The sequence below is a fragment of the Culicoides brevitarsis genome, chromosome 3 (assembly GCF_036172545.1).
Source record: "Culicoides brevitarsis isolate CSIRO-B50_1 chromosome 3, AGI_CSIRO_Cbre_v1, whole genome shotgun sequence".
Lineage (NCBI taxonomy): Eukaryota > Metazoa > Arthropoda > Insecta > Diptera > Ceratopogonidae > Culicoides > Culicoides brevitarsis.
Genome location: NC_087087.1, coordinates 35476536 through 35491905, shown reverse-complemented (window position 1 = coordinate 35491905; position 15370 = coordinate 35476536). Strand labels below are relative to the sequence as shown.

Here is a 15370-nt window from a genome sequence, read left to right as displayed (position 1 = left end):
ATAAAAAAGGGTTGAATTTCCATAAAGCGACGTTGCTTGACAAGATAAATATAAAGAAACTATTCATCTGTCGTTTTCACGAACATAAAAGTTTAGCAAAGCACATGACAAGGCCATTCCTTCTATTTTTTATAATTTAATTTTTTTCAGCTTTCTCACATGACATTTTGAGAGCACAATTCTGTGAATTAAAATGTCTCCACAGAAGTTTACGACATTTTTTTTCTCTCCTTATCTGAAAGATCCGGTTTTAGACGATGACAAGAAAAAAACTTATGCGATCCATATCCTTCATGTGGCTTCGTATACGATGATGAAGTGTTTTATGGATATTCGGTATAATAAAAGTAAACTTTTCCTCTCATGGCAGAAGATAGTAGAGAAATAGTGAAACCTCTAATCCCCGAAGAATGGGATGATGTTTCGCTTAGCCAGAGGAGAAAATGCAAATTTGTTGTTTTTGGATCAACTTTTTAAAAAAGTTTAACAAAATTGATCAATGTGTCATAAAAAAAAGTAAAGAGGAAAAAGGTTTACAAATTATCACGTTAGAGTGTCACGCAAGAAACATGAAATATTGAAAGATGCATCATTTTTTGGGACCCATATCAATGATAAGTCAAAAAATTGTCATCATGGGAGTTAACATTTTTATGAAAGCTATAAAAAATGGAAAATTTTTACAAATTTTAGTGAAAAAAAAATTCCTTAAGCATTCTTATATTAAAAAAAATCTTAAAATTGCGGAAAAACACAAAATTTATGTAAAAACTATTATTTCATGACAAATGTTTGTCCATGAAACTCAATGTTGTCCCAAAAAATAAAGAGCAAAATTCATGGTTAAAGGAACAAGTAAAAAAAAGGTAAAAACAAAATAAATTGAATACGCATCGTCTATATCTGCAGAAATAAAATGAGCAACAAGACCATAAATATGTGAGTCAAACGAAAAAAAAGGATAATTTATAAGCTTTGGAGTGAGAGAAAACGGATTGGAATTTCTACCTGTTTCATGTTCACTTATTTTGCTCCTTTGTTCGCAGAGGGACGAAAAAAAAGAAGATTCATCGCATTTATATGAATGAGCGAATTGAATCGACTCGACTAGATAAATAAGTAATTTGGGTTGTGTTACGGAAATGCTCAAATATTTCCGACTATCTCCTTTGTTTTTTATTGTTTGTTTGAATCGTGACCATCATGATTGTTAAAATTGCCCGTTGAGTCAACAAAAACGAGACAAAATGCCAGACAGTCAGTCAATAAAAATGCAGAATTTTTTCTCTTTCTCCGAATATTTTTTATATTGAAATTTTTGTGCTTTTGTGAGTCCATCGTGAAAGAAAAGACGATCGATTAAAATACTTTGATCAATCATTAAGCAAGGTACATTTATGCCAAAAGAATGTTGTGTCATGTTTCGTTATCATGTTGGTGAAAGACATGAAAGAGACTTATGCCGTATAAATTAGATTATTATAATGTTGAATGAAAAACGAAGATAAAATGGAGCGATAATTGAATCACTCACTGACTTGCAAACTATTGTGTGCAAGAGAAAAACTTGGAAAATGCAAGACGACACATAAGTAAATAAATAAAGTTTTAAAGGCGAACGATGAAAGAGAAAAAATTGCATTGTCTAGATTTTATGGAAATATTTGTTCTGCAAAAAAAAAATGGAGGCGTCTTGTTTCTTCATTTTAACATGAACGTAACTTTAGATTTTTTCGCTGCAATTGATTTTTCAATTACTTACGACTTTGAGGCAAAAAAGTTGAATGAAAAGTAATTTGCCAAGTAAATTGGATAATAGATTTTCTTATTGAGTGTGCCGCTGTAAATGTAAGCAAATACTATTAACTTAATTGAAAAATTGGATGTAAATAAATCAAAAATTTTTGTTTCGTATTTGCGATTTTGTGAACGCATTTGAATTTCTTTATGTTTCAATGAATGAAAAATTGAGTAATTTTATCGCAGAATCGCAAAGATTTATCGAGACATGACATGACATGACTGACGAAGTTGTCTATCATTTCCCTGACATGCTTAATTTAAATTGAATTGTTGAATGGCAATATAATAGGCTTGTTATTCGTTTTTCGTTGTAATGCTAATGAGCTTATTTTAAGTTTATTTGCATGAAAAGGTTGCTGACAAAACTAACTTTTTGTCTTTGCTGAAGAAAAAAAAAATAAAATTTCCGGTCAACAAAAAATGTGTCAAAAATTTGCGAAAATGAATTTAATTAAACATTTGATAATTATACACATTCGTATTTAAAAGTTGTCATGAGTCTCATGAGAACCGAACCTTGTTTTTTTTTGCAATATGAACCAATCCTTTCATGACCTAAATACATTTTTTATATAAAAACAAAAGTTTGCCTGACAATTAAAAAAATGTCTATAAACAGCAATTAAATACGAACGACAACAATTATAAACTTTTTTTTTCGAGAGACATTCGGTAGATGATGACACTCAAAGCTCGTTCAAGACAAACGAAATTTTTAATTTAATTCCGTTTTTTTTTGGATACGTTCCATGTTTTCGCAAATGTTGCTATGTGACACACAAAAACATTTAGTTTACCTGAAAATTTTCGAACAATATCCGGATAGTATTTGTTTTTGCCTCAAACAATCGAATAAAATTATCGATTTCATTAATAAATAAAATACATTCGGAAGAAGGCACATGCGACATAAATATCAAACAAAATTTTAGCAGCAAAAAGGTCAAAATGTCCGATATTGATGATGATGATGATAGCGACGACACACGTGTGTGCTTCTCTCGATCCAATGCAATAATAAAACAATTAGCAATAATCCCCATAAATAAAATCTAATTTCCTTTTGTCGAGTTGGTTTTGTATTCAAATTCAAAGAAATGTATGGATTTTCATGTATGGGTAACAAAATAAAGGAAATTGATAGATTTTATCCCTTTCGATGGATTGTCTTCTTCGAGAGACAGTTTTAAACTAATAAAGCATCAAATAATCAAACAAAATTCAATTTGCTTTGTGAAATAAGAAAGGCAAGTGTTTCAGTGCAGCCATATATTTATTTTGGGATAATTGCAATTTCTGTTGTGATAAAATGATTCATTTAATTGGATTTCGGATATAAATGCCAAGCAAAAAGTTTTAGCTTATTAATTAAAATTGATATGAATCACAGGAAAATTCGAGATTTTGCATAAAATAAATTTTAAAGCATTTTCCGAATTTTTAATTGAATTTTCCGTCAACACAAGATTTTTTTGTTATTTTGTATTTTTCCACAAAAATCTAACTTAAATTGTCTGCAGAGTAAAAAAAATTCTTAAATTATTAATAAGAATTCCTCTCGTTCGTGATTTCGTTAGAAAACAACTACGACAAACGTAACCTTGAACTTGTAACGAATAAATTGTATTTTATGTTGTTGGCTGTTATCTTAATTTGGTAAATTTGCTCACAGACCAAACGAAGTACGCCGTAATGAAATAACAATGAAACGTGTTCCATTGCTGATATGGAAGTCGAGTTGAGCTCTCCTCTTTTAATTACGAAAGTAAATTGAAATTGTGATTGCAAGTAAATATAAATGTGCACTTGAGGCGACGGGCCAATGAAAAAGACAAATACAAGCAATATCAAGACAATATTTGTATACATTTCGAGCACATTTAACATCATTTAGAACAAAATCTTTCTCGAACGTAGATTTCAAGTCTAATCCGTGCCTCATGAATTCCGAAAAATGTACACAATAAAGTTATTCCTGTTGCTTCTCGTCATGACCACATAACTCCAAACTTTAACAGTGGTTTCTCTTTATGTGGTTTCACGTTGCATCACATGGAAATAAATCGTGTTTTGTGCATCTCTCTCTCTCTCTTTCTGTATGAATCTGATGTAAAGGCAACTTGTATTTTTGCAAAATAAATTGGATTAAGTTCTCGGTTGTTCTTTGTGAAGGGTTGCACGTAGGTGTCATTGTTGATGGCGATACCGTTGAACAAAACTGATCGATTGATACAAATTTTATTGGCAATTCAATCGTTTTTTCCTTTCTGAGTATTTGACTCGACTCACAAATTGTGTAAAATTTCTATGAATTTTTATACGTAACAACTCATTGTTTGAATAGGATCACAAAAGTCTCAATTTACCGAAAGGATTCAAGAGAATAAAAACAAAACCTTTTGTTGCTGCCAACGATATTCATTTACCTATTTGTCATTTGAAATTTCTCACTTTATCGCATTTCGAAGATATTTTTTTTCAGATTCTTTGTGAATTCAAACTTTAAAATTTATCACATTAAGAAAAAAGGAATTTTTAGCACACACAAAGTCAGACTGCCTTTTCAGCACATTTTTAAAAATATTTCTTCGAAATGCGGTAAGGCAGAAAAAAAAACCACAATCACTTGTACTTTGAGGGACTTTCACCTTTCTCTTATTTCTTCATCTCTTTTTTTTTGTAAAACAATAAACAAAATTCGTTTACCTTTTTTGACGTAAATCTCTTCGGTTCGACCTGTGATTACAATGCTACCCGAACAAAGAACACAGCAATTCTTGTCCGTTTATAATTACCATGAAAATGGTAAATTTTAGACATATCATCACAGTTTGGCAAGAAAAAGGAAGTGAAATGCGAAACCTTTTTTTAATTCAATCTCCTCCCAACACACAACTTTCAAGTACATATGGGACACAAAAACATATGAGGGTAAATAACCCTAACATAATAAAATCGACAGAGAGAGTAAAATAGTTGTAACAATAAAACTTCTGGCATACCTACACAAAAAGTGAGATTTTTTATGCTAGACACATAAATTACCGAGAAATATCAGATTTGAATTTAAATTTAGTCGACACACAAACAAGAAATGAGACCGAAAAAGTACACAAAAGAAACTTAAATCCCGTAAAAATAATTTACTGCACGTCGAAGAAGTTTACAAATGCATAAGTCAAAGAGAGAATAAAAAGTGTTTTAAAACTCTTTCTTTGTGAATGAAAATGAGAAATGCAAAAAGTTTGGAGAAAAGTACATATGTTTGCTGTTTTTATCGTCTTGAACAATTTTCAAGAAGAAACGAGGTAATTTTAATCCCTTAAAGTGTTAAATTTTCAAATCTTCTTTTACGAGCTTAATTTAATTACTTAAAAGATAATTTTAAATGTTTTTGAGAATTATGTTCACTTTTTAAGAAGTCAACTTTTTGAGGAAGTCATAATACAACCTTTTCGATTAGGAGGGCATCTTGTATAAAATTTCAAGGAAAATAACCGAATAAGGACAAAAGCGCTTTCAAATTATCATTTTCTGATTTGACTCGCCCATATGTATGTCCTTTTTGTCTTGTTAAAAAAAAGTCCATAGGTAAGAATCGTTATCAGTATCTCACTCTCTTTACATTTCCCGAGGGAATTCTAATGAAAATTTCTCAAATATTTGAAATGCATAGATGAAATTTTGTGTGTAATGAAAGTAGAAAGGGTTGCCGATACCTTTTCCTACTAAATAGGAAAAAAAGGTCAAATTTCTTGTTTTTGCATTATTTATGGGACATCCCACTCATTTGCTCGCTCATTTCCATTCCCCCCTTTCGCATAACGGTTCTCATAAATTTTAATCGAGAAAAATTTAAATTCAGATCTACTTATTTATATTTTTTTTTCTGTAGAAAGCGGACAAGAAATATCAGCTCATTGCACTTTTTTTTCGTTCTGCGTCGCCTCAAATGAAATGATAACACCTGTGCTCCGTTTTTCTTCTTTTGTTGCCATAATCTCGAATAAAAAACTTTTTCAGAGAAATCGTATAAAAGTTTGGATTCTTTAAGCTATTTTTGTGTATGTGTGCGGCTCGACACAAAGAGAACTTCAAACGAAAATATTTACGTTATCGTGTTGCTGCTGCACTTTTGCTCGATATCGTGTGTCTGCATCTGACGGCAAAATTAAATATTTTCGATTCTAACCTGTTCAACCTGAAAATGAATTGCAGAACACATGCAAGTGCGTAAAAGGACAACCTTTGAAAAAGCCATAAAACAACATAAAATGATAAATTTTTATACGAACATTGCCCAACTCTATCGTTCCGTGGCATTAACAATAAAAAAAATCATTATATTAAATCTAAAGCGTCATAAAATTCGAATATTATCTGCCATGTAACTAAATCAACAGGATGATAACGTGACATTATCTGTCCTGTTCGGTTCGTTTTTTTATGTGTTCGGTGCGCAAACACAGACATTGGAGAAAAAAATCATAAAATATTATTTTATTATTCGATTAAATAGCCTCCAACGGTAACAATGAAAATATTCTAGTTGCAAATTGCCGATTCTACCTTTGTTGTTGACACACTGCACTTGTATTCGAAATTCAATTAAATTATTGTATGGGATTTAAAAATAGATGGTGATATATATATTTTTTTTTTTTTTTTTTTTTTTTGAAAAATGAAACCTTTCTAAAATTAAGCCTTTTGTGAAATTTTTAATTTTGCAGGATTTTCATATAGAATATGAATGTTAAAAAAAAGCTTCGTTTATCATATTTCTTAAAAATTTATTTTCGAAAGCTTGAAGGTTTAAAGCCTAAAATTCATATGCTTGAAAATTGATTAATATGAAAAAAGGTTCAAAATACGTAATTTTTTCGAGTGTCTATGAAAAAAAAAATAAATGAAATAAAATAGGAAAAAATTGTTGGCTTTTCTCCCGAACACAATCATTAGACAAATCTATCCTCATATGCTTCGTACTTCAAATTGCATAAAGGAAAATTGCATTCGATGCATTTAATTTCGAATATCAATTTAGTTCCTGAACACAAACACACACACACACATCCATGGCACGTTCAGCATGTAATAACAATAGTCACTGATTTTATAACTAGCAATTTGTAACAATTCTGTTGCCCATGTGTTTGCATCCGGAAAATCGGTAAATTCCTTAACGATCGTCAGTTGTTGTCCAGTTTGTGGTTTCGCAGAACGAGGAAAGAACTGAAATTGAATTTAATACTCTGAATGATACTTTCAGATAATCACAGAAATGCACTCGTTTGCGCGAGTTATCGAAAAAAAAATCATATATTTAATTATATCCAGGTTTTGTGAAATCATAAGAAGAAAACCGAAAATAGCAGTTGTACTTTGAACGTGACAAGAGTATAAAATTGTATTTTTGGATGACCTTTGCAGTCTTGTCCTTTTCACATGTGATCATCTTTTTCATCAGCGAGCGAATTCCCTTCGATGATATTTTTGTAGTTGTGTGTGTGTTAGCATCACGTTCACACACAAAATAGATAATAAACGAATTTACACTATCCTTACAATTGATTGCCATGGAGTATTGCTGCTGGGTGTGTTACTTTTCAGATGTAATTCTCACCAATTCTCGGCAAATTGTATTTTTGTGTATTTGTGTGGCTCTTTCGCAATAATGGAACAGATTATTATTATTGGATATTAGGATGTTATTACAGTGCGAAGGTATTTTATGACCTTTAAACGTTTCTCTAATAATGACGAAAATTGAGATAATTCGTTTGAAGTTTGTGCTTATTATTCCGTATCGGACCTCTTTTCACTTTGTTCACATGAAAAATGGGTTTTCTCCATCGAGATGTAAAAGTTGCATTGTCATCGAAAAGTAAACAAAAGCTTTTCTTTCTCCCATTCAAACGATCTGCAAAACTGTTCGTAAGAGTGAATGTGACATAATCCAAACAATATTCATTGCTGGCGTTCCATTGTGTTTGTCATTAAACATGTCTCGAACAATGTCACAGGGAAAAACATCTCGAGGATGTTTACATACATCCTTTTAGTCAAACATGTCAGGTGTGAAAGTTGTAAATACGCACACGCATGCAAGCAGACAAAAAGGAAGATTTGTCAGCTTAATGTGAGACAGGAACATGTTGATAATTGTGCTTTGAAGCCTAATGCGAGCTTGCCTTTGAAAAGTTGTTTAAATCCTCGTTTAAGTCTCTTGAGTGTGAAGTATCTGTATTTGACAAATATCGAAAAGTGTATCTTCATCCTTTAGTCGGCTTACGAGCAAATTTATGTTTTTCTGAGAGAACGAAAGTGTCATTGATGACTCAGCAAAATGTGTTATGGTAAATAAAAGAGGATTTATCGGTACGAATGTTCATTCAAATTGGGGCTTTTTTCATCGAAAACGCAGTGAGCGATGAATGTTTAATCAAATATTTTCATTAAATTTCTTTGCAGAGACCAAATAAAGCAATAGTAGTGCTTATATTGAAATGGGTCAAAGACCTCGTTGTGAAAAATATAAAAATAGTGACACGCAAACTAGTAAGAGAAGCAAAAAAAACCGCCGATAGGGAAGCGCGTGGCAGTTTGCATCGCAACTGCCCCGTTAATTTATTCGCGTTAAAGGTCTTGCAGTTGCCGTCAACGTGGAAGACGGAACAGCAGGCCTCTATCATCAACAGTCGCTCTTTGGCAATATGTACCGTACGTTTCGCACCTTTACACGGTCAAGAACACCAACGGGCGCTGAGATGAAAACCCAAAGTAGTTTAGAAGTGCCAAAGCAAGTGCGTTCTGCCTCCTTCGATGAGATCAAGTTGGAGGCGCAAAAAGCAGCTGCTGCTTTAATGCCTCAAAACTCCGCAGATAATGTAGGCAGTTTGTTACAAGTTCCGCAAGCGGGAAGCAACAACAATCAACAACGCTCGCACAGCTTTGATTCAGCAGCAACAGGCACAAGCGGAGACGACGCGACAAATTCCTTTCTCGATGTTCCGCGACGCTTTCAACGGAGACGAAGCAGTAGCAAAACGCCTCCTTTGTGCATCCATTGTCAATATTTGGAGGAATACAAGAAGAAAACGGGCGTTCATGAACGCGTATTTTTCGATCAAGCAGAAGTACGAAGTTACGAATCGACACCAACAACGAGCGACGACGACGAAAGTGACGAAGATGCAAATAGCAGTGCAACGACTTCCAATGAGAAACTTTATGCCAATCAAAATACTCTCATGCCTCCTCCGTCGCCGCATCACGGAATCGTTTTTATGCTTTCGCCAACGAGCACAGAACCAAGTTATCCGCCATGTTTGCCCGTCGAATTGCCGCCCTTAACTCCAACGACTCCGGGATCTCCGCCGCTTTTTCCATCATCTCCAACTATCGAATTGCCTCCCGGATGCGAAGATTTTCCGCATAATCGACAACGAAGACGAAGCATTTCACGTCAAGAAGCGATTTTTGTCGAACCAACGGGAAATTCGTTGGAAAATGTCGCAGCAAGCGAGAAAAAAATTGACGATGGGCTCGATAAAGTTCATAGCGATCCAGCTGTCGATTGTGTTGTAAGCGAAATATTTCTTGCTGTGCCCGATTTGAAACGAGATCGTGCTGCTTCCGTAGATTCGTGTTTCTCCAAAGTATCGCAAGCAAAAACGGAAGAACTTAAACCGCCGGAAGATGGATGTTTAACACTCACAGTGCCAACGGGAGCTTTACGATCACGATCTGTTGATATTGTTCTCCCTACAGAGCAACAAGCAAGATACAAAGCTTTGGCACTCGCACAAGTCCCCATTGCATTACGGTAAGTCCCAAAATCCATTATTATCATTATTAATTCACTTCGACCATTTCACTTAAATAAAAATCAACCTTCGTCAACATCAACGTTACATTAAGCACAATCGCCAAAGCTTTCGTTTTCGTTATTATTTTTTTTTTTGCCGTGATTACGTGAAAAGGGTCATGTCGCTCCAAATAAGGGGAAAATAAGCAAAATTATTTTAGACAACCCATTAAATTACTTGTGAGATGCAATTTTTCGCTGTTCTCTCATGAGAACTTTTAGCAACAAATCCTCTCTAAATCCGCATCTCATTTACGAGATCTTTTCCAGCAACCTCATAAACATTGAAAAGTTAAAGTCTTTGTCTTTTGAAGCCGTTGTCGTTGTCATTGCCATGCATTAGCAAGCTATAGACCAGATTTGACAAAATCCTTATTTATTTGCCTTTGTACTACGTACACATGGCTTTTAAAAAATATATTTTTTTTTTCTATAGAAAATCCGTTATCGTCAATTAGGTATTCTGAATACAAAATCCAGATCTGAGCGCTTTTTTGCTCTTTTGTCTTCGAACATTTCACATTTTTTTTTTCGTGGAAAGAGATAACTGAAAGGAATAGAAGATACATAATTTTCTCAAATAGCATGTGATATGTGAATGTGAGCCGTGGGAGTGTGTATGTGTGTGTGTTTGAATAGACAAACATGAAACGACTGCAAATAAAAAGCTTTATTTCCATCCATGAATAGACAAAAAGGAGAAGTAGAAGAAGACATAAAGGTTGATAACCAGATTTTTTCGTCATATTTTGCTAAATTAGCTCACGTCTGGGTTACTTTTAACGCAAATCACTGCCAATTTGTAGAAGAAACACATGCACACACAAATAGATTCGAATACCCGGCGTCTCCATATCTTCAGGCAAACAACTTTCTTGACTAATTTCATTATATCCAATCATAATCTTGGCAACTTTTACAAAGTTTTCCTTTAAGACATCCAATCTCGTCTTGTTTTGTTGTTACGGGAAACACTTTCTTTGAAGAAAGTGCGAAACCTTGATCATTGTCACTAATTGGTATAAGACACACGGCAAAGTAAAGTAAACAAGTCATCAAGACAAAACAAATTTAAAGTGTTTTCGACAATTTCTTGAACTTTAAGGACTTTAAACGTCACAAGATTGTGCTTTCAAGCAGTAAAATCCATTAAACACATCCATTGAAATACGAAATTTTTGACGACAGACAAGATTTTCTCGGGATGAAACCGGAAATATGTCACGTAATTGTTTCACTCGAAAAATTTTGACACAAATGTCAAGTGATTCTTCTTGATTTATGATGCCAAAAGATGTTTTTTGTGACAACAAACGTTTTTCATTCCGAAATTGACTTAGCATTTCGAACACATGACAATCGGTTTTCCGAGAATTCCGAAGCAATCAATTTATCTTCTTCTTTGTGCGTGCGTCGATGAAGAGATTTTTGATCTACCTCGTTATTTTTATGTATGGGAAAGTAAATTTCTCACACATGATTGCGTGCACTGTGCGAGAAAATTGCTCAGAGATGTGAGAAATCACAAAAATGCTTCGAAAAAAGACATGTGTAGTCAAGCATTAGACATGTAGTCAGAAAAAAAAATAAATTGTTTGATTAAGTGAATGCAATTTTTTGCGGAAATATGAATATGTCGACTTGTGTGAAAAATAGTGTTAAATCGTCGTTTCCTCGGCAAAAAAGCAAACGCGCAATTGTAGAGTGAAGAGGTTTCCGTGGTTATGAAATTTGATATGAATAATTTTCCAGCGTGTGTGTTACAAGAGCGTTTTACTTCAAGTCAAGTAGGTAGATGAGCAGTGTAACAATTTTGAGTTTTGCTCGCTTTGTTAAGCATATGAGTTGAGTAATTTATCACTGTCACTCATGCAAAACATCAAGAGATGATTTTTTTTTGTTTGAAATGAATTTTTAGATTTTTAGACATATTTTGCGCATTTGAAAGATTGTTGAAAGAGAAGATGTTGTTCAAAACCAACAAAATTAGCTCAAAATAGTTTTCGCGATGGTAAAAGATAACAAGAATATAATCAACTCCCATCACAGATTATCAAATCTCCTGTCTCTGCACTCTTATATCGTCATCGTTTCTCCGTTGTTGGCATCGTCATCGTCACAAGACAAATACTCACAAACACTAACAAAATATATAAATAAACGTAACGAGACTCACGAGAGCACAAACTTTTAAATTTAATAAAAAATATCAACAACATAGAGTCCCATCCCAGCAGAGATAGGTACCCATCAAACAATAAATATGCTTTTTAAAAAAAAACTTTTTATTTAATAAAAAAATGAGAAACTGAGAAAATTCATCACACACCGCACAACGAGATGAGAGTTTGTCAACGATATCTCTATTTTTATACTACCTCTAAGTGACAAAATCAAGCGAGCAAATACATCACAAAGGTCGCGATCATCGAGTGTACTTAAAAATTTAGTTTTAAACCGTTAATGAATGCAAAAAGCAGACAAAAATCGTAAAAAATCTCGCAATAAAAATTTTTCGTATCGAAAAAAGTGTTAAAAAGTGATAAAAATCAAGCAAAATATAAAAAAAACGAGAGCAAATTTGACTCGACGAACAAATGAGATCTTTTTATTTAAATCATCAACGGCAATGTGAGTAAACAGACTCCATCCATACACACAACGTTTATTATTATTATTAGTTAAGCAAATAATGACACAGTCTCGCGTACTTCGAGTAGTAGTACTGTAGTGATTTTGACAATTTCTTAAAAAAAAATAATTTTTAATGAAAATCAGTTCAATTCTGACTTTTTCATTGCGTACATACAAAAACATAAAAATTTAACTCGCCAACGTTACTGCCAATAATTTTATCATTAATTTCGTGCACGAATGTACCCTTATGTGGATCTACTGTGGATTATTTTTTATCAAAAAGAGGTTAGTGAATCATCGTCAATGTTGTGAAAATCGTGATAAATCAAAAATTTTGTGACGTAATATTTTTATTTATATAAAAAAAAGTCACTTGTCTGACTTGTTGTCTGCGTCAAACGAAAAGTGTAAAAAAAAATTCTGTGAAAAAATTTCAAAAACTTTTTTTTTAAAGAATTGAAGAGAAGAAAAATACTCGGAAGAAACTTGTTGCTGCCAATGTGTGATTCAAATAGAAAATTAATGGCTTTTCTACGCACGAGCCGCTATTTGCACGCACACACGTTCGAATGAGCACACATGCAAACATATGAGATAAGAGATAAATAAAGTGATAGTGATAATAATAACAAAAAGTCGTCACGTATGAATTACGAACACAATAACAACAAAAAAAGGAAAATTAGGAAACATGTGTGTGATACTGCCTTACATTTAGTGAAAAATCATGCCAAACACTTTTCGGGTGTAATTTCTACCCGTATTTATTTTGTAATTCTTCAACATGTTTTGTGACGACAATGAGTTCAGTTGATTTGAGGAAAACTTAACCTCAACGAGTAATTATTATCATGTGTCATGCATTAGCATACGAAACAGATGATATTCTATTTTTGTGTGAAAATTGTTTTAAATACATTTTCAAATGACGTGAATGCTTTATTTGTGAGAGAATTGCTCTTCTGAGAGCGATAAAAACACTTAAACGAAAGAAAAAAAATGATCAAAAAATAAACATTCTGTCGGATTGTTTATAAATGTGTGTCGCTTATTAAATACACGAGAATAAAATGGAAAAACTTAGCAGATGATGCCTTATCTGTATGTGTATGTCTGTCCAACAACAATGCTGACTATGGAAATTTATTTGAAAGAGCACGATAAAACTTGACAGGCTAAATTTTTTATCTGAATTTAATCTAAATTATATGAGACACCGCACTACAACTAACCAAGTATATACTTTAAATACAAGTACAACGTTCACCCAAGTACACGAATGGAAATTGTTTCACTTTTTTTCACTGTATTTTGTTTATTGTGTGAATAATATTTTGCTCTAGTTTTATATTCTATCTCAGTTGTCATCGTTCCGTGTTATAGAACATATTGTCGCGGTTTTTGTGGCTTTTCGTGATTTTCCATGTTTGTTTTAAAGCAAAAACAAGTGGTTTTTCATTTGGGATTGATTAAATAGTTTGTGAACATCGAAACGTTAAACGTAGTTTGACGAACATAAAAAGTGATTTGAGAAAAATAAATTAAGTTCATCATTGACACTCGATAAAAAAGAGAATTCATTGAGAAATAGTTCTCTCATTGTATAATTAACATATTTTGAGCTTCTAAACATAGAAGCTTAAAGCTTAAAGAGAGAAGGCAATATGATGGAAATTATTCCAAAATGCTGCCCAAAAAGTTCTTTCTTTTATATTCTTTTTGAAAGAACCTAACTAGCCTAAACTTTCACGCACTTTTCAATTCCCTACAAAAACTTAAAAACTACCTAACGCTCTATAGCAGAAACCCTTATATACTATTGGAGAACACAATTCTCGTTACGAAAAAAATTGAAGCTTTCCCTAAATAAAAAAAAATATATTTCCCTATTAGAGCGACAATGCTCTAAACTTAAAAGTAGCTGAAAGAAACTTAAAAACTACCCTAACGAAAAGTGCGTAATAAATATCTAACTTAAAACTAAAAATTTTCAAGAACTTACCCTTTTTCCTGTTGATGTTTTATATTTTTTCATTTTTTCGCTGTACTTCATCTGTTGAACTTTGCCGCCAAATTTTCTTCTCAGGTTGTTTTCCCATTTCGTGTTGATTTCCTAAAAAAAGATTTCCGAACTCTTTACGACAACGTAGATTGCCGTAAAGAGTTTCAAATTACAAATTATTCAATCGAAATTGATAACTTACCCTTAAATTCATCGATCTCTCCCATTGACTTGTAGCGCCGATCATTTTTCCTTTTTTTTCGTGTGTTTTCTCGTCCTTTTTGTCTGATCTCCATCATTTTCTGTTGATTCATTGTGTTGTCTTGCCTATTTTAATGAAAAATATATTTAAAAAAGGCTTTAATATGATTAAAAAGTGAAATATTATACCAACCTCATGTTTCATTGTTTTCATCGTAAAACCAATATGGCGGATGACATTCAATTAGGCCGATACAAAGATCAAAGATGTTTCCAATTTCATTTTGTAAAACTATTGAAAAAAAAATACTTTTTATACTTTTTTAATACTTCTAAAATTGATGCAAACTAACAAAAATTGATGAAAAAGTTAACAAAAAAACTCACATCCCTTTTTGTTTGTTTGCTGTAATTTTTTATTCCATTAAAAAACGAAAATAATAATCCCATAACAAAAAGTGAATAGAATGCAAGAGAAATGCATGAAATGTTCCACAAATCAACGTCTGTCTATCCATCACCTGTTATTTTCTGTCTGTTTGCCTAACATCCGTACTTACCATCGTTGTTGCTTTTTGTTTCCAACTTTTTCTATGTCAATCTAAATAAATAAATTCATGCAAAAAAAACTCATATTTTCATTCAGCAACCATAAGTTGGAAACAAAATGGAATTTTAAACTGAAATGCATTCTCCGAAATCTAATAAACCACAAAATAAATGTTTTCGGTCACTCTCAAATCATATTTGTGAGGTGAGCAAATATTTATTTGTTTAATAACGTTGCATCTGTCGTCGCATGATGCATTTTCATACGAATTTAGAAGAATAATTCAAAAAAATTATTTAAAATTGAAATT

At 32.6% G+C, this 15370-nt stretch overlaps 1 protein-coding gene across 3 annotated transcripts in view; it reads left to right on the top strand.

Moving 5' to 3' along the window:
• Nucleotides 1–15370, top strand: part of LOC134835914 (eye-specific diacylglycerol kinase) — a 61699-nt gene that overhangs the window by 25249 nt on the left and 21080 nt on the right. For all 3 annotated transcript variants that reach the window (XM_063850932.1, XM_063850933.1, XM_063850931.1), the window contains exon 3: nt 8275–9628. In XM_063850932.1, the coding sequence (XP_063707002.1) occupies nt 8517–9628 (1112 nt within the window). In that variant the 5' untranslated portion in view covers nt 8275–8516. The remainder of the gene's footprint in view (nt 1–8274; nt 9629–15370) is intronic.